The sequence below is a fragment of the Myotis lucifugus genome, unplaced genomic scaffold (genome assembly GCF_000147115.1).
Source record: "Myotis lucifugus unplaced genomic scaffold, Myoluc2.0 scaffold_91, whole genome shotgun sequence".
NCBI lineage: Eukaryota > Metazoa > Chordata > Mammalia > Chiroptera > Vespertilionidae > Myotis > Myotis lucifugus.
This window is the reverse complement of record NW_005871139.1, coordinates 1,887,630-1,911,802: the sequence shown is the minus strand read 5'-3', so window position 1 is coordinate 1,911,802 and position 24,173 is coordinate 1,887,630. Positions and strand designations below refer to the sequence as shown.

Below are 24,173 nucleotides of genomic sequence, written 5' to 3'. Positions count from 1 at the left end.
CTGTGTTTCGCGTGCTCACAACTGTAAACCTACTTATTTGGTCCACTCCAGTATATACATATATTGGGTACCCCCCAAAAGGTATATACACTTTAACATCTGATAAGTCATTAATTTTCACTCCTTTTCAGGTTTAACTGGTTTGAAATCATGGGTGAAGCCAGACTAAGCTTTAAACAAAGAAAATGTATCCTAAAGTGCCACTAGACTTTTTTTTTGGGGGGGGGGCAATACATAAAAGATAAAGTTTACGGTACAAAACCACAACAGTCGCCGAATTGAGGGCGCACAAATCCTGAACAAAATGATTCTTGATGTTTGCAATTCCATTGCTTCGTGTTATCAGCAGTGCCTGGACCAGAATGATATCAATTTGAAAACAGGTTTGACAAAAAAAGACATTATTCATATCTGTAGATTCTTTTAAATTTCGAAAATGAACAGTATGTTAATAAACATTGACTTTATAATCATTCAAAATGTGTATCCATTTTTGGGGGACACCCTGTATATGTGCCTCTAAGATATCTGTGAGGTATCTTTGCACGAATGTATGGATGAATGCTCATATATCGGCTGAGTGGATTTTTTTCCTGTTATTCTATTTATTTTCATCCAGGTCAGCATGTCTTGGGTTGCAAAGTCCTGGGGATTTCAAATAAGGTCTGGGAAGGGGGTATGAGCAGCCCTGAAGGTGGGACCCCTTAGCACAGCGGTTCTCAACCTGTGGGTTGCGACCCCTTTGGCGGTCGAACGACCCTTTCACAGGGGTCGCCTAAGACCATCCTGCATATCAGATATTTACATTACGATTCATAACAGTAGCAACATTACAGTTATGAAGTAGCAACGAAAATAATTTTATGGTTGGGTCACAACATGAGGAACTATATTTAAAGGGCCAGAAGGTTGAGAACCACTGCCTTAGCACCACAAGTATTCAAGTGGAGGCAGAACCACCATGCAGTGGTTCTCAACCTTCCTAATGCCTCGACCCTTTAATACAGTTCCTCATGTTGTGGTGACCCCCAACCATAAAATTATTTTCGTTGCTACTTCATAACTGTAATTTTGCTACTGTTATGAATTGCAATGTAAATATCTGATATGCAGGATGTATTTTCATTGTTCTCGACCCATAGGTTGAGAACCGCTGGTTAGGGCGTTGCACCATCACATGAGAAGTGAAACTAGGTGACCGCTGAGGTCCCCAATTCCAGTGAATCTGACTCCAGGCCCCTTTGCATAGTGATGCAGGCATAATGCAGTGGCTGCTGCTGTACTTGAAGGTGTGGTCTGGGGCTGTGTGGCCTCGGTGCTTGCTAGGGTGGACTCTGGTCAGAAACTTGACTGCATAACTTAAAAATTGTGTGCCTCTGGGCACATCTCCCTACCTTTTTGTGCCTCAGTTTCCTCATCTGTAAAATGAGATGACGAGAGTCCCTGGTAAGGGCTGTAGTGAGAATGAAGGCATGAGCACACTGGACGCTCTTTGTGTGTGACACCTGGAAAGGGCTCCATCAGTGCTGGTGTTGGTGGTTAAGTTGACATTGTGGTTCTTGTTGGAGGACCCAGTCTGAAACACACGGGTCCTCAGGGGATCTATGGGGTCAGTCTGTCTGCCCATCTTTAGCCTTGTTCTTGACCTAAAATTCACCTAATGGAGGTCAACGCACCCACCCCAAAAACTCCATCCCACAGTCAGTTCAGTTGGATAGCAGGGCAATGCTGGCCAGAACCCACACCCCTTCTGATAGCTTTGGCCTCATCCAGGGTCCATTCAGCCAGCTGAGCCCTTGAGAGGGACAGACCATCCCATCCCAGATCCCGAGGTGTCATTGCTTCCTGGCCCAGCAGTGACACTCCCCTTTATTCCCTAAACTAACTGGCATCTGAGAATGAGAAGTCTGGCTGGCAACCACTCAGCAGTAGGCTTTCGGTTGTGCAAATGAAACTTACAAACAAGCAGCCATTTCTGCTCCTACTCCCTGTAACTGGCTTCCTTCCTAACAGGGCCAGGCTTACTCTTCAAGGTGGCTGGCCTCTCACTCCTGACCGTGACGTATTCGATCTCATCTCCACACAGCAAGGGGTGGGAGGCTCTCCTTAACCCACCGACAACTGCTTGGCCTGGGACATGGGCAGGAAGCTTCAAAATAAAGTCTGAGAACTTGGAAGGGAATTGTCTGATTCAACCCTATTCTTTCAAAGAGGAGAAAACTGAGGACAAGAGGGGGAAAGTTTCACTGTTAAACTACACTGGCTGAGGAGGACATGCCACCCCCCCGCAAAGAAAACACACCCCAAAACTGAAAACTGTGGAGTAGTCTCAATTGTTCATAAGCTTTGCCTTTAAAAAATATATATATGTTTTTATTGATTTCAGAGAGGAAGGGAGAGGGAGAGAGAGATAGAAACATCAATGATGAGAGAGAATCATTGATCGGCTGCCTCCTGCACACACCACAAGGGGATCAAGCCCGCAACCCGGGCATGTGCCCTTGACCGGAATTGAACCTGGGACCCTTCAGTCCACAGGCTGACGCTCTATCCATTGAGCCAAACCAGCTAGGGCAGCTTTGCCTTTTTATATGAGAGTTTTCTTTTTTGAGGGAGCTGAGGACTCCCATGCAGTGCTCTTTCTGGAAAGGGCATTTTACTTAGCAGATTTAACCTTCAGTAGGAGGAGGAAGCTTGGCAGCCCAAGTGGCTACTCCTGTTCTCAGACTCGGGAGGAAAGGGGTCCTGAGAGGCCTCATCTCTCTGGGGATGGTCTTTGGGGGACAGGAGACTGAGTAGAGGATAAAGGGAGTGAGGCCCTGGGCTCCCAGAAGAGGAAGGGTGTGTCCTTTAAGAGGCCTCTCACCCTTCCCTGGCCTCATAAACCTGAAATCCATGAGGACCTGAAACATGTAAGAGCTGAGATGTTGACTCAGTAAGAGTTAGAGGCCAATTTGCATATTTATAAGGTGATTTAGCTACATTGATGGTGGTCAGAACAGCCTTTGTTTCCAACCCATGCCTCTTTTATCTCTCCTTCCACTAACCCCAATGCTTGCCTGAGCACTTGTTAGTCAAACTTGTAATGATCATCTTACTATGTTCCTTATGCTGTGTACCAGTAACTCAAAGATGAAGCCAGCCTGTAACCCCTTCCCCATAGAAAAGTCAGGCCTGTGGATTGCAGGTAGGTGGGTGTTTGGAAGACATTACCCAAAGATGAGTCCATGGCTGCACCCAATTTGGACAGAACATCCTCTGACATAGGCCCATCTGCTGTGCCTGCTTGTATGACCTATTTCCTAACTACAGATGGCTAGCATTACCTGTTCTAAACATCTGGCATTACCTGTCTGCTTAGTCATCTTCCCTCTGGCTTCGAACAGCTGGAGAACTCCACCCCCATCCACCTCCGATCCATCTGGGATCCCTCCCCCCTTTTTGGAAAGGATCTGGAGGTACCAGATCTACAAGTTCTGATGTCTTTAAAAGGACAAGCCTGGGAAATAAGGCGCACTTGAGAGCTTTGACATTCATCTTGACTCTCGTGGAAGTCCGACAGCCAATCCCATTTTGGCCTCCAACTGGGCATCATGAAGGCCTGTGTCCCCCTGATACTGGCCATGCTCTGCGGCCTGGCCTGGGCAGGTAAGTCATTATCTGGTGGAGGTAGAAGAAGTCCTGCATAAAGAAGCAGAGATTTGGGGAACTTGGTAGAGAGTGAGAGTAGTGGGACAAGAGAGGATCAGCTCTGTCCTAAATTCACAGAGCACCTTAGACCGGTCCTGGCCTGAGGTGCAGGAGTTGCCTCTGGAGTGGAGTGGACTGTGTGAAGGGAGTTTCAGGGCTGATGGACTTAATGTCCTGGGAGACATTTCTTGACAGCTTGGAAGACCAGCCCCAAACATCCCTTAGTCCAACCTGACTTTTGATCTCATCAAAGTTTTGTTTTTCGTGGTCATTGTATGGTATAAAGCTGGGGCTGGGGTCTGCTGGGTTGGAGTGGCCTGCTGCCCTTGGTTACTCCCTCCGCTGCCTGGGAACAAATGAGGTTGTCTGGGGTGGGACCTTTCTCTGAGATGGGCAGGCTCAGGGGGAAACTGGAAGGAAGAGCCCCTGACCAGGAGGTGGGCCACGTGCTACCTGGGGCTATGCAAGTGGTCAGGGGAATCGGCCTTGCCCCAGTGTTAGAGGAATTAACACATAGAGAAGGGTCCTGGCCCACAGCTACTAGCGGTGCCGGGGATGGGATGGGACCAGCAGAGGAACAGGAGCCCTTTCCTGTTTAGCAGCTATGCAGAATGCTGGGGCCCTGTGTTAATTGTGGCTAATGAGTGAGTGAAACCGAGTGCCAAGGGAGGGAGCTGAGCGGAGGTGTGTGGGGAGAATCCTCGTCTGCCTGGAGGAGAAAGAATCAGAGCTTGATACCCATCCCACCCAACCCAGGTGGTTCCTGTATAGGACTGTTGTAAGGACTAAGTAAGATAATGTATTAGAAGCACTCTAGATGGGGTGAGATCTGAATGAATTGGGGCTTTGACTATGACTATAATATTCCTGTGAGAAGCTTACTCTTGGAGTCATTTCCAAGTAGGTTGTGGATAAGGGGACCCCTGGCAGGATTCCTAAGTGGAGAGCCTTTGGAGAGGAAACTGTTCCCAGGCGTCCACCCCTGGATGGGATCATGTACCTCCACTGGCGCTCATTGCAGAGCAGCCAGGAATCAGCTCTGACTGGGCCCTGCATGGCAGAGCCAGTGGCAGAGAGTGAGACAGGAAAACGTCTAGCTTAGTGTGAGGAGTGGCCGCAGGCTTGGTACATCCCAATCTCAGGAGAGGACAGCAACTCAAGACTTTTGGTCTCTGCCCTAGCTTGTTTGGCTCAGCAGGTAGAGTGTCAGCCTACTGAAGAGTCCCAGGTTCGATTCCGGCCAAGGGCACGTGCCCGGGGTTGTGGCTCTATCCCCCCACCCTCAGTAGGGGGCGTGCAGGAGGCAGCCAATCAATGATTCTCTCTCATTGATGTTTCTATCCCTCTCCCTTCCTCTCTGAAATCAATAAAAATATAATTTAAAAAAAGACTTTTGGTCTCTGGTGAAGAGGGGGGCACATCCCTGAGGGCAGAGGCAACAGTGGTGTCGGACATGCAGGTGGAGCCCTGGCCTCTGAGGGTGGTGATCTGATCTGGCTGTGGGATTGCTGGGAAAGTGAGGGTTGAGTGGCTGATGGCGCCTTCTTCCCTAAGGTGGGAGGGAAGAGGCTCTGCTCTTGTCTATCCTATTTCAACATCTCAGAACTTTGATGCAAGAATATGAATCATATTGGGGAGCCTTTGGCTGAAATAGGAAGCTGGTCCTGGAAATGAATTTTCTTAGTTGACTAGGTCTCCATGGAAACAGCATCTGGGCCCCTGTAGAGGCACAGATGTAGGTTGCCCGAACCATCAGAGGGGCTCAACACTGGCATATGGGGACGCCCAGGCTCTCTTGGTGGGCAGAATGGGTAGGGAGTGAGCATCCATCCTAGCATATTGACATCTTGGAAGGTGCAGAGAAATTTAGTATTTCATTGGGGGTGGTGGGGTGGTCATGGCTAAGCTCTTCATGGGGAATGGAGGAAGAATCTGAGTCTGAGAAGAAAGGCCAAAATGAAGAAAGGCAGAGTCAGAGAAGGGACAGCGGGAAGAGGGCAGCTGGTGGCTGGAGCAGGGATTCGGGTGCCTGGCTGGTGAGCGAGGCACACACAGCACTGGTGTAAACAGAAGGCATGGGAGGGGGGCGTGCACTGGTGTGAGGAGTCAGGGTAAGTGTCCCCAGAGCAGCACAGCAGGAAAAGTCCCTTTGAGGAACAGTTCCTCCCACCCCTCCCCTCCACCCTCAAATCCCAAGGTTATTTTAAAGCAGTGGTTCTCAACCTTCCTAATGCCGTGACCCTCTAATACAGTTCCTCATGTTGTGGTGACCCCCAATTTCATTGTTACAAATTGAACATAATTAAAGCATAGTGATTAATCACAAAAACAATATGTAATTATATATGTGTTTTCCGATGGTCTTAGGCGACCCCTGTGAAAGGGTCGTTAGACCCCCAAAAGGGGTTGCGACCCACAGGTTGAGAACCGCTGTTTTAAAGCCTAAGTTTACAGGGAAGCGCGGAGGATCCTGGGCCAGGCTTCTTGCTGGGGACACAGTTCTTGAACGGAGATGAAGAAGTCCGCTCAGCTGGGGCCGGGGGTGGGGGTGTTCTCCTGACACCACAGAGCTGCCTATTCACTCGCAACCCGTCTCAACGGGTGCCAGCTGCTGGAATGAAGCGAATTCTTTCCTCGGACTCTGCTGACCTGGCCCATTAGAGACGCTGCCCTGTTTTGTCTGAATTCTCTCCTTCGGATTCTGGGTGTACTGCCAGGCCGACCGGGCACCGACCGGGCAGCAGCTGACCGAGCCTTCCTCCTGGGCTGAACATTTCTCCTGAAGGTCTTCCCATTCAGGCTGTAAGGGAGCATCATTTAAGATTCAAGAGGAGTTTCCTGGGGCCTGAAGGGACAGGGGCCTCGGGCCTGCTCTTTCTTAGGGACAATTCCCTGGATCAGAGGCCTACCTTCCTGGCCACCCTGGAGGCCCTGCACATAAGGTGACGTTGCCTCAGGCCCTGGGTGACCTTGACCTGACACTTCTTTGATGTAAGGAAAACAGACTTATAGTGGGGATGTCAGCTAGGAGACTGTCAGCAACATTCGTCATAGACACCCCAGCCCAAGGGAAGGCCTCGCTGAAACCCAGGGTCGGCGGGAGGGAAGACTGCTCCAGCCAGTCTGATTCCTGTCGCCTTGAAGATGAGCATAAAATTTTGCCACTGTTTATCTCACAAACACTTGCGTAGTGCTAATCTGTCATGCACTATCCTAAGTGCTTTACAAATACTAACCCATTTAATTCTTATAAATATTCTATGAGATGGGCTCATTATCACACTTTTACAGATAAGGAAACCGAGGCACAGAAGGTCAAATAACCTGCCCACGATTGCATAGCCAGAAAGCAGCAGAACCAGAATTCCAGCCCCAAGCAGTTTGGTGCCAGACTCCAGGTTCTTCACCTCCCTGCTGTGTCACACTCATTAGCACAGCATAAGCCCTAATCCCAGAATCCAAAGCAGTAACTTAGCCCATATCCTAATAGTCATCTCTGCCCTAAACCCAGGCTAAATTGAGGTGCTCTACCTGCATGGAATCATAATTAGAACCCAAATCCCAAATCTAGTCTAAGGCAAAACTGGGCTAATTTCTTCTCTCCCAGTCCTGACACATTCCACAACCCTGAATGTGGTCTTAAAGCTATCCCCAATGCTTTACCCAAACATGAATACAAAACTGTTATTTTATCAATAAGTTTAACTCAAGCCCAAATCCTAACTGCAGCACTTAATCTAAACCTAACTAACCCCCACCCCGGCCCAAATTAGGTTTCAGTTTCCTCATTCACACAAATTCCGGCACCGCCAGTAACTCTGACTCTGATCTTGACATTCTCCAACCCACAGCCTGACCCTAACCCCAGCACTCGCTGAATCCAAACCCCAGGAACCTCAAGTGGAAAGAAAGGCTCTGTTATCACCCTTAAAGCCCAGAGTGGAGGGAAGGGCCCCACAGCCAGCTTCACCCCGGCTTGCACCCTCCACTGTCTTTGCTGTGGTGGGCGTGGTGGGGCTTGTTTTCTTAGGAGTGGTAGTGGGTTTGTACCGTTTCTTTTAAAATTTCTTGTCCATATGCCCCTGTGACCAAAAGCTTGTTTCTGCAAGCCCTTTGGCTGGAGTAAGGGATGTGGTCTGTGGTTACATAACAGCGTATTCCAAAGGCCAGTTCTCACCCACACCCGCCTCATTCCCCACCCTGAGATAAACGAATCTGAATGCATTCCAAAGATTCAAGAAACAGAAAGACGTGACTGTGGGGCGAATAGGATGCAGAGAAGACCAGATGAAGGGGAGGAAAGAACAAAGAAGCAGAAAACATAAAGGGACAGGATGAGAGGAAGGGGATGGGTCAGGGGGGAGAGGGCAGGGGGAATCCCTTTCATCTACAGGACAGGGGAATAGTGGCCTCTGGGCCGCACCCAGCCCACAGACCTCTCTATTGGGTCTGCCTGAATTTTTTAAAAATTGTAAAATTTCACATAAAAATGAAGGCTTTCTCTTGAAGAACTAGAGGCTGTGGCAACACTCAGCCTGTATCCCAACATGGCAGCAAGTGGCTAGAGCTGACGGTGGCTGCCAGTTTCAGGCTGGGCATTAGTCCCAAATTTGTCACAGGCCCCACCTCTTCCTGCTGCCTTCCTGCTTCTTCACTCATTTATGTCCCAGGTCTAGCCCCATAGGCATTTGAGTGTGTGATCCTGGTCTATACTTTGAGGTGGCTGAGGGGCGGTGGGTGCTGGGCGTTGTGCATTTGGGGCTGTGGCAGTACTTCTCCCTTGCAGACAGCAATGATCTTCCTTGCCAGGTGGGGTCCCAGCCCTTGTCTGTGAACCCTCCAGCTCGGGGTACCTTGATGAGGAGAATAGGATCCTCACAGGGCTGAGTTTACGACCCTTACCTCCCATAGGAAAAATGGAGTCATGCGCATCGCGCTGTAATGAGAAATTTAACCGCGATGCTGCCTGCCAGTGTGACCGCGAGTGTCCCTGGTACTGGGACTGCTGTGACGACTACCAGCACCTGTGTACTGGTGAGGCTCCTTCGGGGGGGGGGGGGGGTGAAGGGTCTGGAAAGCACAGTGAGCTGAGCCACGTCCATGCCAAGCCTGCCCCAGGGGCTGCTGGCTTGGATGGCCAGCAGTCTAGAACGGGATTCAGGACCGATGCTGGCGCTCAGGGGGCCTGGGATGAGGATATTGGGCATGCAGCCGGGATCAGCAATTTAGATGCCACTGGTCCCAGGTATTCTAAGATGTCCCCAGTGTAAAACCCCAACTTAGAACAAAACAGATGTCATTTACCTGGATTATCTGTCTGAACTATCAGGATTAATGATATCTTGAAAGTTTAAGTAATTCCCCAAAAAGCAACATGATACAGATTTTATTTTATTATGTATTCCAATACCAATTGTTGCTCAACACTTTAAATTGCAAAACTATAAAAAAAGGCAACATACTTTTCCAACGTGCATGCCCCCAGGAGACACAGTGACTGTCATAGTTCACACCACTCTTCCTGTAGTGAGTAGGCCGAGGGTTGGCCGCAACATCTCCAACCCTCCTTCCCAGTCCAGCGATTAAATGGGACACGCACTGCCCTCAAGAGCCAGTTGTTCTTCTGTTACTGCAATGGCACAGTCTTAAGTGAGTCATTAAAAAAAATCACTTTGAATAACCACCTGGTTTGCATGCTGCCGATGTTTCAGACTTTCAGGTAAATGATCGTCTGCTTTAGGACACAACGCCTTGCTAAGTCCACGGCCAAACCACGTGTCCTGACTCCCAATTTGGAAAACACGGTCCCTAGAGCCATGGTAGATCATGGCCCGCAAGATCACTGCATATGGTTGTGCGCATTGTGCACTGTATGAGGGCACCTGGTGAGAGGGCAAATCAGATCAAAATTGAATCTGTATCTTTCTTGCTAAGCCATGTGCCTTGGAGTAGATCTGTGCCTGCTGAAAGAAAGGAGTGACTTCTCCTAATTTGCCCAAAGGTGGTGTCTGCTGACCCAGTCCTATGCCCACAGAGCTGCTTTCACCCAGAAGAGATCTTTATTCAGTTTACACAAACACACCACACATACTCGCAGGAATTCTGCTGATCAGGCGCAGACAGAGAGCACAGGCCCAGCGCTCACTGTCAGAATCTGAGCCGCCCTTTCTGCTGCTTTTGTGCCCCATTCAGCAGACCCAGGAAGGCTAGTTCACCCTAGACCAGTAGTCGGCAAACTGTGGCTCGAGAGCCACAGTTTGCCGACCACTGCCCTAGACCATCAGACTCGCATTTCTAGATAGAGGCAACACTCAGCCCAGGAGCCATTTAATCTCTATCTGTCTGATATGCAACTCAAATATTATAAGTATGGTTGAGACCTTAGATCAGCTCACAAAAGTCTGTTGTCATAAAACGTAACTGAGTTTAGAACCCTGTGAATCGTCAGCACTCAGAACACAGCCTGGCTCGGGGTACGTGCTCAGAAGGTTCCTGGTGACTGAATGGGTAACCTGACGGTGGTCCTGATGGTAATCACACAGTATTGTCCAGCGAACTCACTCATGGATTCCCAGTCACTTTGTAAGAGCGTTGGTTCTTTGGGGGAAATTATTCCGCCGTGTGATGAGCAAGGAGCTCGGAGTCCCGGGAACATTCCTCCTCTTCCTCCCCACCCCAGCTCACCCGACTCAGCCCAGGGCAGAGGCTGCAGTCACGCAGCTTGCAAGCTGAAGGGATGGAGCAGCAATAGGAATGGGCTTTTCTGAACACGCTCAGCCTTGGCCGCCATTGTCAAGTGTTGCAAAGAAAGAAGGGAAGCTGGTTTCTCAGGAAGCAGTCCTTATTCCTGGAGGCCCTGGGAGGAGCTCCCGCTTGACTCCGATGGGGAGGTGGGATAGGTCTGGCATGTTCCTAAGTAAGGGCCTTGCCATTTGGAGAATGTCAAGCCTGCCCACCTATCAACTTTCATGAAAGCAAAGTCATAACCAAATCAGAGTTTTCAACCCAGAAGGGACCACCTCCTGCCTCCCCTCCCTTTGTATAGATGGGCACACTGAGTACCAGGAGGTAAAGGGTGAGGAGGGCTGTCACCTGGGGAGATTCTTTTCAGTAATCAGTCCCCTTCTGTCTTCCATTTTCAGTTTTTCTCCTCCTTCACTCGGTATTGGTTCATTGTTCCCTCGCCCCTGTTTCGTACTTTCTTCTACTGCACATGCTTGTCCCTGAGGCTGGGGGAACTGAGAACCAGAGATAAAGGGAGGGGGGATGGCTGGTGACTTGACTTCTCTGTTTCAGTTGAAGAAGACCCCAAAGAGCCAGAGCCGTTCCTGGAGCTAGAGGAAGAGATGGAGGAAGAGATGGAGGAGGCCCCGGCTAGCAGTGAGTCTGCCTCCCCAAAGGGGACCTTCAGGATAAAGAAGAAGGGATATGAGAGGGCGACAGGGAGGGGCAGCCATCTCAGCGGCAACAGGCCAAGGCCCAAGTCAGACAGACCCCAGTCCAGCACCTGGAGGTGGTAAGAGGGGCTCGCTGGACTCGGGATCTGGGCAGGAAGAAGCCTGAGGCCCTCAGCAGCCTGCGGGTGGGGGCTCTGGCAGGAAAGAGGGCCCGAGGCCCGTGGAGAGGCCGGAGAGGGAAGTGGAAGAGATTTTATTTTTAGAGTGGGAAGATTATAAAAACACAGGCCCGAAAGGAGAGTTGGGCATCAGAAAGGACTTCCTGACTGTGCAGGGTGTGGACCAATGAAGCTTGTTTGTTTCCCTTCCCCCGGGGATCTTTATAATAGAGTCAGGAGAGCAAACAAAGCTAAGTGTGGGGAGCTAGCCGTGACCCAGCGACCTCTAGAGGTCCTCGGCACACACCTCCCTCTGTTCCCTCAGACCTGTACTCAGCCCCAGACTCCTGCCGGGGCCGCTGCCACGAGTCCTTCGACAGGCACCACCCATGCCACTGCAATGCCCGCTGCCCAGAATTTGGGAACTGCTGCGAGGATTTCGAGAGCCAGTGCGGCCACGGTGAGTCTCCTGCTCCCTTTAGCCTCGCCCCAGGGACAGAGGGACTCTCCAGAGCAATAGTCCTCCCAGTGGGGTCCCTGGGCCGGCAGCATCAGCATCATCTGGGAATGTATTAGAAACGCTTCACCCTGGACCTACTGAATCAGAACCTCTGGGTGGTGGGGCCCACAAACCTGTGTTAACAAGCCCTCCAGGTGATTCTGATGCACGTCAACGTTTGAGAACCTTTCTTGAGGAAGGGGCCAGTGTGGACATTCTCTGGACATTCTGTGGGCAAGGCCAGGTGCTGATTTTAAGGATCCTTAAGGCTCAAGGCCCCCGTCCTCTGGCCACTAGGGGGCCTGACTGCAGCCCCTCTCCCTTGCTGCCAGCTTCTGGAAGGTGCCTGAAGGGATGCATCCAGACAGTTGCCTCCCTCTGGCCACCCTCTGGCTCTGAGACACCCTTCCCCCAATTCCTCCCAGAGGGCTTCTCCCACAGCAGTGACGCCATCACCACGGAGGAGCTGAAGGCCATCTCTGAGAAGATCTACAGGGCGGACACCAACAAAGCACAGAAGGAAGACATCATTCTCAACAGCCAAAATGCCATCTCGCCCTCTGAGACCAGAGACCAAGTGGACCACTGCCCGGAGCCGTGCGTTCCCGTCATTCCCCTCCTGCAAAGTCTCTCCCCCAAGCTTGCTTCTTTTGATGCCTCAGCTCTTTTATCCTCCAGGCAGGAGGATCAAAGGGAGAGCAAATAAATAGGTCTCCAGAGGCAGACAAAGCTACCTTGAGGGACTGTGGGCATCCAGCGGGGAGGGTTTCTGTGACTGGCCAGGCTGAGAATGTACCTAACCTTCCAGGAGCTGAAGTGTAAGGACAGAGTGACCTCATGCAGGCCCTCAAGAGCACCTGAGGTCCCCCCTCTGCTCCTGAACCCAACCTTCCCAGGCCTGCCCTGGCCCACCTAGCAGTCCTGGAGGGGTTTCTGCTCCACCTTCAGGCCTCTTACTGGGCCACCTTCCACCTCCCTAGGCTCTTCACATATGTCAATGAAAAGCTGTTCTCCAAGCCGACCTACGCAGCCTTCATCAACCTCCTCAACAACTACCAGCGGGCGACGGGCCAGGCGGAGCACTTCAGTGCCCAGCAGCTGGCTGAGCAGGACACCTTCCTCAGAGAGGTCATGAAGACGGCCGTCATGAAGGAACTCTACAGCTTCCTCCATCATCAGAGTGAGTGAAGCTGCCCCTGGCCCCGAGGCAGTGCTGAGGGCTCGGGTCTGTCTGCAGGAGAGCCAGGAACCTCTGGGGCCTCCACAGTGGGGAGGGCAAGAACATGGGTGGGGACCACATGGAGGCTGGTGTCCATTTTATTATTATTGTTTTAGTCCTCACCACCCGAGGATTTCCATTGATTTTTAGAGAGAGAGTAGAAGGGAGGGAAGGGGGTGGGGAGAGAGAGAGAGAGACATCAACTGGTTGCTTTCCACATTCACCCTGACCGGGGCTATAGATTGAGCCTGCAACTGAGGTACATGCCTTTGACTGGGAACCAAACCCGATACCCTTTGGTCCGAGGGCCAATGCTCTAACCACTGAGAAAACTGGCCAGGGCTGGGTGTCCATTTTTTAAGGTGGAAGGGAGAGAGGGCCAGAGAGAAGCCCAAAAACATCATGGACCCAAGCAGGGGCTGAAGAATCTTCCGTCTGGCCTGGAAGTCACCCATCTTTTGATTTACTCTCAGCTGCCTTGTTTACCTCCCACTCACTGCTTCAGTCTCAGCGTTCTCTGCAAGGCTGTGAGCCAGCCGGCTCCACCCAGGGCATGGTCAGCCACCTCAGCTGATCCCAGCTCAGCGCCACTTTCCAGGCCTAGGGCATCCCTGATTCTACTCCTGCTCCTGCTAAGTCCAGGAAGGAGGTGGGCCCACTCCACTTTTGTTGTTGTTGGGGAAACAGCAACAGAAAATCAACAAAGGTTCAGAGGGGAAGGTTCTACCAGGAAGGGTTCTGATTGGAGTGACTCCAGATAGAAACATTTGAGTCAGACCAAAAAAGGTCAGGGCTGCGGAACTTCTTGGCACGGGCTGTGTTTGTTAGTGTCCTCCAGATTCCTTTCCCGCAACCCAGGCAGTTGGGCCTTGCCTCAGAGCAGCTCTGTCCAGGTCTTCCCTCCCGGGCCCTGGGATGGCCTCTGATCTCGGCTCTCCATTCCATCCAAGGGCTTCTGCCTTGACTTGGTAACGTGCTTTGTTTTTTAGGTGAAGTCCAAGGCACACTTGTAATCTCGATGAAGGGGAGGCAATCCTTCAACGCCCCCTGGTGTTCTCTTTGTAGTAAACACTCGAGAGAATCTTGGAGGTCCAGGCTGAGCCCTTCAACTTTTGAAGTGAGATGGAGGCCCAGACAGGCTAGGTGACGTGGCTGAGGCCACAAAGGAAGTTGCAAGCAGAGCCAGGCTGAAACCCCGGGTTCCCATGCCGAGGCCAGGCTGTTGCAGTACACACCCTGTCTTCATCCCTCTCCCTGTCCAAATTCCACTTGTCTTTAAAGTTCTAGCTCACATCCCACTGCATGTGTGAAGCTGTACTTGCCGCAGCTCCCAGCTAGCTGGCTTTCATCATCTCTTCAGAGCTCAGGGGCTTGGGGTCTGGCCCCAAATAGCCTTGGTCCAGAGAGACTGGATTAGAGTTCGGCTCTGCCACTTACTAGTGGAGTGACCTTGAACACGTTATCCTACATGTCTGAGCCTTATCTGTGAAATGGGTCTTGGAGGATGTATTCTTGTAAAGCACTCAGTGGAAAGCCTGGCACCAAGAAAGTGGTTGCCATTCGGATTGTGAAACCATTCTGTTATTTTGTGCATATTTAGTCTTGTTTTCCAATTGTGTTTTAAGTCCTTGAAAGAAGGGACTATGTCTGGTATCACGTTTGCATCCCCCCACACAATTCTGGGCAGTAAACAGTTGGTATTTGATGGCTCCTTCATTTAGACCCCCAGCCCTGACCTCTCAGCCCTGACCTTTTCCTTGGCTCCCAACTGCCTTTTCGACACCCCTACCTGCCTACCTAATGGCATCTCTTCGGAACTTACTCTTCCTCGGTTTTCCCCATCTCATAAATGACACTGTCACTCATCCAGTTGCTCAGGTCAGAAGCCCAGGAGTTATATTTGATTTTCCTTTTTACCTCACTGTTCCCCATTTCCACTTCCTCCACCAGCAACATCTATTATGTCCACCTTCAAAATCTATCCCTGGCCCTGGCTGGAGTCGCTCAGTTGGTTGAGCATTGTCCCATACACCGAGAGGTCGCTGGTTACCAATCAGGGCACATGTCCAGGTTGAGGGCTCAGTCCTCAGTAGGCAGCCAATCAATGGTTCTCTCCCATTTATGTTTCTCCCTTTTCTCCCTCCCCCTCCCCCTCTTTCTCTAAAAATCAGTAAAAACTTCTCATCCCTCTTCCACCACAGTCTAAGCCACCATCACTTGTAACCTGGACAAAGTATTAGCCTCAAAACTGGTCTCTCTGATGCTCATATGCCCTGCTGACTCTTTTACACACACAACCAGAGTGATTTAAAAAAAATGTTTTTATTGATTTCAGAGAGAGGAAGGGAGAGGGAGAGAGAGATAGAAATATCGATGATGAGAGAGAATCATTGATCGGCTGCTTCCTACATGCCCCCTACTGGGGACTGAGCCTGTAATCTGGGCATCTGCCCTGATCGGGAATCGAACTGGCAACCCCTGATGCATGGAATGATGCTCAACCAACTGAGCCACACCAGCCGAGCGAGGAGTGATTTTTTTTTTAATCCTTTGTCTCTGATTAGTGCTATCTTCTCAGAGAAGCCTTTCTGATCTTCCTTTTCTAGACGAGCTCCTATCCCCATCATCCCCACCTTCAGTCATCATGGGATAATCTTTATTTCCTTCATAGCACTTATCTGAAACCATACTGTTTACTTATTGTTTATTTGTTAATTATTTGTCTCCTCTACTGGAATGCAAACTGTAAAGACAGTGATCTAGTCCTGTGTTTCCCTGCTGAATCCTTCACCTTTAGATCTGGGCCTTGCACAAAACAGTTGCCCCATAGGTCACTGTTGAATGAACAATGGCATACATTTGTTGGTTGAACCCATGTGTCTCTTGACATGATGGAGCAGGTGGCCCTTCCTTCCCAGGATCTGGTCCTGCCTTCCCCTCTCTTAAATCCTCTATGTTTCTCTCCCCAGACCGCTACAGCTCTGAACAAGAGTTTGCCAATGACTTGAAGAACATGTGGTTTGGGCTCTATTCAAGAGGCAATGAAGAGGGGGACTCAAGTGGCTTTGAACACGTCTTCTCAGGTGGGATCACTCTGCTTGGAAAGAAAGAGATGGAGAAATAGCTTCCCTCAGGATTGGGCATTGACGAATCTGCAGCTATACCAGCTAGCAGGGAGGGGCACATCTACTCCCAGGCCGAGAGGGTGGGGCCTAAGGAGTCACTGTTGAGGAACAGCCTAAGGGCGAAAGAGGACCAGATGCCGGGCTCCCAAGGGGCACATGTAGGAAGGGAGACATGTTGGGGGCCATGGCTGTCTACCTCTAAATGGTCCTCCGCTTCTAGATCTTGGTCAGCTGCTTCCCAAGAGGGCCTTGGTCTTTCTGCCCATTGCATTGACCCATAAAGCTCCCAGCAAGTCTGGTTTGCTCTTGGAGAAATGTATGTCAGATTGGTTACCAGAGTCAGCCAGGAGGAGGAATTTCCCCAAGGGCTTGAGCTGAAAGGGGGGCCTTCTGGAGGTAAAAGTTAGGAATGCAAGGGACTCTGAGCAGCGTGGGCAAGGGGCTGAGCAGGTGGGAAGTCTAGAGACTTGAAAAGTGAGACAGCTTTGGCATGGGAGGGCGAGAGGGGCTAGCGGGGAGGCCCCATCACCCACTCTGCACTCTTTATTTTAGGTGAAATAAAAAAAGGCAAGGTCACTGGCTTCCATAACTGGATCCGCTTCTACATGCAAGAGAAGGAGGGCCTGGTTGACTATTACAGTCACATCTATGATGGGCCTGTGAGTACTGAGCGCTGACCCCGGGGACACCTTGCTAGTAACCAGACTTTCTGCCCTCGCTCTGCATTCTGAGCAGTCAGACTTGTCTCTCACCCTGACTTTCATTGGCAGCTAATGGGTTTACGAATTTGACTTCCCCATCTGCTGGACAGTGGGTTTAGCCAGCCAGGACACTGGGATTCCTTTCCAAACCGTGAAGGCTCCCCAACTGCAGGGGCAGGAGGCAGAGGGCACCATCTCTGGATGGGGCTGGGGGCAGGGGAGGGTTCTCAGAGGGGAGAACATGACATGCAATTACTTCCTGCCTGAATTTTCTTAGAATGTGGTTCAGCTGGGAGTTTCATCTGGCTAGTCTGAGCTAAACTTTTTATAAAAATGAAACCTTTAGTGCCGGTGCCGGAAAATAATTTGGGAGTGATCAACGATCCTTTTCTTCCACGTGTGAGGGCCAGAGGGAACAGATATGTCCCTGTTCCCCAGGCATCGATCATATAGATGCTGACTCTGGCCTCCCTGCACAGGAAGCTCCAGACACAGGGTCTGAGAGGGGCTTACACACTGTCGTAGGAGGGACTGTTTATTTAAAGAATCCAGCCTCCCCTGAAAGTTCACACAGACACCTAATGCGCCCTCACCAAATCCTGGCTGACGGCTGCCGTTTGCTACCACCCAGTCAGCCTCCACTCTGTGGCACTCATACCCCCCTCTGTCCACAGTGGGAGTCTTACCCTGACGTGCTGGCCATGCAGTTCAACTGGGACGGCTACTATAAGGAAGTGGGCTCCGCCTTCATCGGCAGCAGCCCCGAGTTTGAGTTTGCGCTCTACTCCCTGTGCTTCATCGCCAGGCCAGGCAAAACGTAAGTACTGGGCCTGCCAGGCCAGGGGGCAGGCTGGGGCCGCAGGCTGCCTCAGCCGGGACTGTTGGGGCACCTGGATTCTGCCACTCGGTGGCTCAGAGGGTGTGGACTGGGCCTCAGGGTTCTCACTTGGGAAATGAATCTATCAGATTGGTGGCTGCCAAGCTTTATCTTAGCCAAAGAACTGCTGCCCCTCTTTCCTCCAACTGAAATCTTATGCAGGACCTTAATGCATATGAAAGTGAGAAATGGAGTTGCCTAGTGTTCCAAGCCTCCTGATTGCCCCTGAGGCTGCTTGGGGGAACCCTAGAGCCCCAGAGAGAACGGTTGAAACCACTGGGCCTCAGGTGCTCTAACATTTGAGAACTCTGGGTCCTGCTACTTCTGAAACCCTAAGCAGACATTTAATTTCTGGGAGTTCAGCTCTAGAATCTGGGATTTTAGAATACTGCTCTGGGAAAGATGAAAAGTGGTGGTTTTTGTTTTGTTTTGTTTTTTAGAAGAAAGGAAATAGGCATAGATTTTGAAAGGGCTCCATGCGCGTGGGGAGCTGGGGGCAGTGGCTGAAGTAAGCGGTGGCAGCCTCTTAGAGGCCTTCTAAGATAGTCTGGAGTTCTGCATGAACTGGGCTTGTTCCTTCCTGTCTGCGGACAGGGGTGGAGTGAAGCAGGAACCCAGGATTTGATGATCTTTCTCCACAGGTGCCAGTTAAGCCTGGGTGGCTATCCCTTGGCCATCCAGACCTACAGCTGGGACAAGACCACCTACGGAAAAGCCTACGTGGTGTCTTCTACCCGATAGAGCTTGGAGCCAGAAAGGGGCATGAGGGCAGTGAGAGCTTTGGCGGGACGAAGATGCTATCCGCTCTGGACTGGAGGGGGCATGGAGGAGACTGGGAGGGATTCCCAAATCCAGACATGCCCATCTGGGAAAGAGAGAAAAGATACAAATTAGAAAAATGCAGGGGAACAGTCAGGTCTTTGTCCTCCAGCATTTTGGGAACAGCATCCAGACACAGAAGGTGGGGCCCTCCATAGCTCGTTGCCCTGACGGAAGTTGGAACTGTGAGCAAGTCCTTGACCTCTCCAGGCCTCAGGTTTCCTTTTAATGTCAGGGAGGGGGTTTGCCCCCTCTCCTCTTTTTGGGGTTGGGGAGAGGGCAAACCTGATGAATTATTACTGTGAAAGTGTTATCAATTGTTCTTAGGAAGAACGGCTGACAGAAATTCAAGATGACTATAATGGCTGTTATTGTACACAGCTCTGCAAACAGCAGTTCAGCCCTATGTTGGGGCCTCAAAGAAACCAGGCCATGGAAAGCAAGCATGGGTATTTGGTCTTTTCTAGGGTTGCATCCTCTCAGAGCAGGGTCTGGGAGAACTCCAATGCTAGACAGAGAGGATCATGGGTTGACACAGTGAGTGGGCTGGCAGGGAGTGGACTTCTCCAGGCCTGGAGGGTTTTGCAGCCAGCTCAGTAACTGCATCAAGAATGTTCCTGCTTGTAGCTATTGAGTGCAGTTACAGAGCTGTATTTTGATCCCAAATAACCTGTGAAAGAGTTCTCCCATCGGAGGATTTTGCATCAGAAGAAAGGAGCCTATAGCTTGGTGTCGTTAACAATTATTTTAAGGCTTACGCAGCAACAAACTCTAGAAGGGAAGACCAGGGAGACTGCGTTTCAACCTCAGTTATGCATTTCTCCCCTAACTCCACTGAGTACCAGATGCTGTTCCACAGAGCCAGGCTTGAACTACAGAGTGTTTGAGTCTCCAATTAAAGTCATTTAAGAAAATTTGAAATGTGTCTCTTCTTGTAACTGGCCTTCCTCAAATGTCTGCCTCCCTGCCTTTGCCCGGAACAGGGCTGGGAGTGGTACTTCTGCTTTCAGTGTTTCTTCAGGATGGCTTGGAAAACATGGTATCTCTGAAGTCCCTGAGGACTCACCAAGTCCCTCTAGCCTAGATGGGGAGAAAATTCTTCCTGGTGGACTTGTAATGTGAAGAATGGGAGGAGTGTACTTCCGGCTTCTGGTTCCACATACAGGAGCTTGGAAGTTGCCACTCCACCCTAACAACAAGTGAGAACAGAACAGACTGAAAAACCAACAACTCTCCTTGGATTCGTAAGAGAAGAGACGACACAGGAAACCACTGCTCCCAAGATTGGAAAGACAGGAGACCATAGACAGGGCTTGTTGGAAAAGAGATTCTGGAGCAGAAACTAGTGCTGGGGGTCCAACACAGGCAGGAGAAAAGAAACCATTTTGAAATATTCCTGAGCACGGTCCTTCTTAAAGCCTGCTGTCAGGGGGAACTAGTTAGTCAGAGCCTAACCTGAGAGGGAGGGGGAGCAATAACATTTGTTAAAGCTCTTACCATGTCCCATGCTGTGCTAGATAGGAGTTTTACATTCATTTTCTCTCTCCACTAGGTATTTTTTATCTCCACTGTTTTAATTATACCTAAACAACTGAGTTTTAGATTATGCCTCATTTTACAGATTACATTCTCAGCAAGAAGCAGAATCAGGGTTACAAAATTCAACCCTTTTCCTCAGGTGATAGTGAGCCTAGATTTCTAGCAGTAATGACTCATTCTTCCTTCTTTCAAAGAATACTTAAGGCCTGGGACAGAGGTTACTGGTTGCCCCTCAATATCTGCTCTCCTCTTCTTCCTTATTTATTGAATTCTGAGTTTTTTAGATGAGCACATGACTGCCCCCAAATTAAAAATGCTCAAACTCCCTTGAAGAGAGAAGGCTGCCATTATAGGCATAGTTTTTTTGTAGGCCAGTGGAAGCCTCAGAATTAGGTGATGATGGCCATGGAGACCATTGAACTAACTCCTCTCACTTTGATTCTGTACTCACGAAACAACTGTCTGATTATTGTAGGTGAGAGAGAAAGAGAATTCACCCAAGGGTCTATGAGGTTTTACCAGAGCAGTCAGCTGGCTCTTTCCTCTCCCATTTCAATTGACTCTGCCAGAATTAATTAAAAAAATACAGTTGCTTTTGTTAAGAACATCTATACATCAATATCTGCTTTAAGTTTTTTACTATTAATTTTTAAAACAAAAGACTCTTCGTTATCTATTCCCTTAACACAAAAACCAAAGAATCATTTCATTAGTAAATATTTTAATGAGATTAATGATTCGACCACTATGATTTTAAAATACCAAGATACCAAACAATTATACAGTGGGAAAGATGTGCTAATAATATGACCTTGTAAGGGAGGGCCCAAGGGAGGTTTTTCATTGACCATTACCTGGCTTAGTGGTCCCCAACCTCAACGGTACAGCTATAGCCTGTGACTTAAAAAAATCATGATGCCCAGGTTGCATGAATTAAATAAGGATCTCGCCCTAACTGGTTTGGCTCAGTGGATAGAGTGTCAGCCTGCGGACTGAAGGGTCCCAGGTTTGATTCTGGTCAAGGGCATGTACCTTGGTTGTGGGCACATCCCCAGTGGGGGGTGTGCAGGAGGCAGCTGATCGATGTTTCTCTCTCATCAATGTTTCTAACTCTCTATCCCTCTCCCTTCCTCTCTGTAAAAAATCAATAAAATATATATATTTTTAAAAAAGAATCTCTGGGTATGGGGCCTAGAAATCAAACATATTTTCATACTTCCTAGGTAATTCCAAAGTCTAGTCAAGCTTTTGAGAACCACTGATCTGAATTTTTGGGCTAATGTTTAAGATCATAGAGCTGTTCCAAATGAAAAGTTTTGCTCATTTGTTTGTTTTCGTGGAATTTAAAAATTATTTTTGTTTTACAATTTTTTTGGAGTTGTCATAAAAATAAAAGAGAAATCACTCATATAGGAAGTAGAAGCAAGAAATGTTACAAGCTTCATATTCTTTCTGCTTGGTAAGTCAGGACACATCTAAAGACAGACCTCAGTGCTCAGACATGTTACAGAAGGACTCAAAGATAGACACAGGAGTCTACTTGCAAAGGTGGATTGAAGAACTGGTTTACCAAATGGTTTACACATATAAGCACTTCAAGGGGTGGGCGGGGGAGGGGGAGAAACCTTGCAAAATTGCCAGAGTTACAAGTTTACATCGTCTGTTCGCGGTAGAGAACCAGTAACTCTCTCCCATGACTGTCATCCTCACAAAGATCCAAGGCAAATATTCGGGACTAAGTAGTTTGAGGGAAGTCCAAAGAAATATGCAAGGCATTACAACTTGGGACACGAGTCAGGATGACCCTGAAGGTTTCGGGTTACCTCCCGTGAAGTTTAGTCACCTTGGAGGCGGGCAAATCTTCCCACTTCGCTTTAACACACCTGCCAAGTCCCTAGCCAGGTTTTACCTTCTGCGCACGCGCCTGGGGGCGGGGCGGGCGGGGGCGCGCGGGGCCTTGTGGGAAAGCCCGGGGAGGCGGGGTGCGGCGTGAGCGGCTGAGCCCTGGAGGCGGCGGAGGTGCGGGCCCCAACGGCCTGGTGAGGTGAGCCGGCTTCGCAGTTATCGCCGAGGAGGCTCTGGGGGTCGCCGGGCGGGTGAAGGGGCGCGGCCGCGGGTGCTGGGTAGGCGGAGCGGCCGAGGGCGGGCGCGGTTTGGCGCCGCGGTGTCCCGGGTAGCGGCGCACCGGGGGGCGCGCTCCGGGAGGGGGCCGCCCCGCGCCGCCGGGACCTGGACGCTCTGCTTGGCTGACGGCCCCTCCCCCCGGGCTGCCCGGGCGTTGGGCGATTTGCGGCGGTCAGGACCGCAGGTCCACTCTCCGGAGAAGTGCGCGGTGGGGCCTGCCCCCGTTCCGCGTGGGTGCGCGCTGCTCGCCTGGATACGGGGCGTGAGGCGATCCCCCGCCAGCACTGGGAGTTCCTGGGTGCCTGCCTGGACCTCACCCGGCCCATCGCAGGTTCCGGGGGAGTGGCTGGGCCTCCAGGGGAGCAGAGGTGATGAGCGAAATGGAGACGGAGTTGACTCCCCTACAGCATCTCAGGGGCTCGCTGCACTTTTATTCATATTTTTGAGTCCCCAGTAAAGCATTGCACTTGTTTCTTAAAGAGATAGACACATGTGATCAAACATGGGCACTGCCGGAAAGGAGCTTAAACTTAGTGCCTGGGTCTAGGCTGGGGGTTAGAAGACCTATCTGCATTTGCAACCATCTCTTTCCCGAATCCCCTTTTTAATCACCTCCCTCCCGCATTCTACTTCCCCTTCCCCCTCCTCCTTTAAGCTTTGAATCCCCTCTCACCCGTTGGTGACCTTGCGCCATCACCTACCTGTTTCTCATATCTGCTTTCACCGTGTTTCCCCCCAGACCCCTCCAGCAGTCCTGCATCGCTTAACGGTGAAGATAGGTTCTGGGAAAGGTTACCAGAAATGCATGGTTAGGTGATGGGTGGTGTGTGGCAGTCAGTGCGCTCACACACACGTGGTACAGCTGACTGCACACCTAGGCTGCATCGTAAGGCTTAGTGGTCCTAGGCTAGGAGCCTGCACAGCAGGTTACTGTACAAAACAACGTAGATTAAATCAGGCACGAGAGAAAGTGAGGGCATGAAGAGACTGGGTAAACGAGATGGATGAGGCTGCTAGTGTAACACAGCATACTTTTTAAAAAATAGGTATAAAGCGTACACTCTACCATAATGATAAAAAGTGTATAGTAAATTATAAACCATTAATATAGTCTTTTATTATCAAGTATTATGTACTGTGTAATTGTATGTGCTCTACTTTTTTTATATGACCGGCAACGCAGTAGGTTTGTTTGCACCAGCATCACCACAAACACACGAGTAATGCATGTGTTACATGGGCACGATGTCACTAGGTGATGGAAAATTTTCAGCTCCGTAATTATCTTATGGAACCATGGTTGTATGTGTGGTGCCTTGTCAACTCAAACGTGGTTATGTGGCACAGGAGCTATCTTACAATATCAAAGGCAGAATCATGTTAATCTCCTTATGGTAATCTCATTTACTCAGCTCTCTTTATTTCTATTCTTAAAAATCCCATTAAAGCTCTCAATCTTTGTATGACTAAGTATAGAGATTACATTTTAATCTTTACAATTTTCTTTCCCCCATACAACCTCTATGCCATTTGGCACTGCTAACCTATCCCACCTTGTTGAACTCTTGAAAATACTCACCTGTGATGGTGCTCTCCAAGTTTTCCTCCCAGCTCCCTAGATGCTACTGCCTAGTAGTTCTATATGGGCATCTCTTCCTGGGTTTGTTTAAATACTAGTGTTCTCGCCGAAACCGGTTTGGCTCAGTGGGTAGAGCATTGGCCTGTGGACTGAAAGGTCCTGGGTTCGATTCTGGTCAAGGGCATGTACCTGGGTTGAGGGCACATCCCCAGTAGATGTGCAGGAGGCAGCTGATTGGTGTTTCTCTCTCATCGATGTTTCTAACTATCTCTCTCCCTTCCTCTCTGTAAAAAATCAATAAAATATATTTAAAAAAATAAAAAAATAAATACTAGTGTTCTCTAATCTCCTACCCCCACCCCGTAGTCACAGTTTCCGCCTTTATGCCAATGATGCCCACATTTATAACTACCCCTCTGTAACTACCTACCATGTCCTCCTGATGT

At 49.9% G+C, this 24,173-nt stretch overlaps 2 protein-coding genes across 2 annotated transcripts in view; both read left to right on the top strand.

Moving 5' to 3' along the window:
- Positions 1 to 3,452: 3,452 nt before the first annotated feature.
- ENDOU (endonuclease, poly(U) specific) lies at positions 3,453 to 18,407 on the top strand. The gene is made up of 10 exons (XM_014458137.2): positions 3,453 to 3,648; positions 8,602 to 8,724; positions 10,987 to 11,070; positions 11,571 to 11,705; positions 12,170 to 12,341; positions 12,725 to 12,924; positions 15,933 to 16,046; positions 16,641 to 16,747; positions 17,464 to 17,606; positions 18,308 to 18,407. Exons 1-10 carry the CDS (start codon positions 3,594 to 3,596, stop codon positions 18,405 to 18,407), a joined length of 1,233 nt encoding a protein of 410 aa, XP_014313623.1. The 5' UTR covers positions 3,453 to 3,593.
- A 3,578-nt stretch (positions 18,408 to 21,985) lies between these two features.
- RPAP3 (RNA polymerase II associated protein 3) overlaps positions 21,986 to 24,173 on the top strand; it is a 30,215-nt gene continuing 28,027 nt past the window's right edge. Inside the window, 1 exon segment of the mRNA XM_014458180.2 lies at positions 21,986 to 22,068. The gene's annotated coding sequence lies outside the window, so the exon portion shown is untranslated.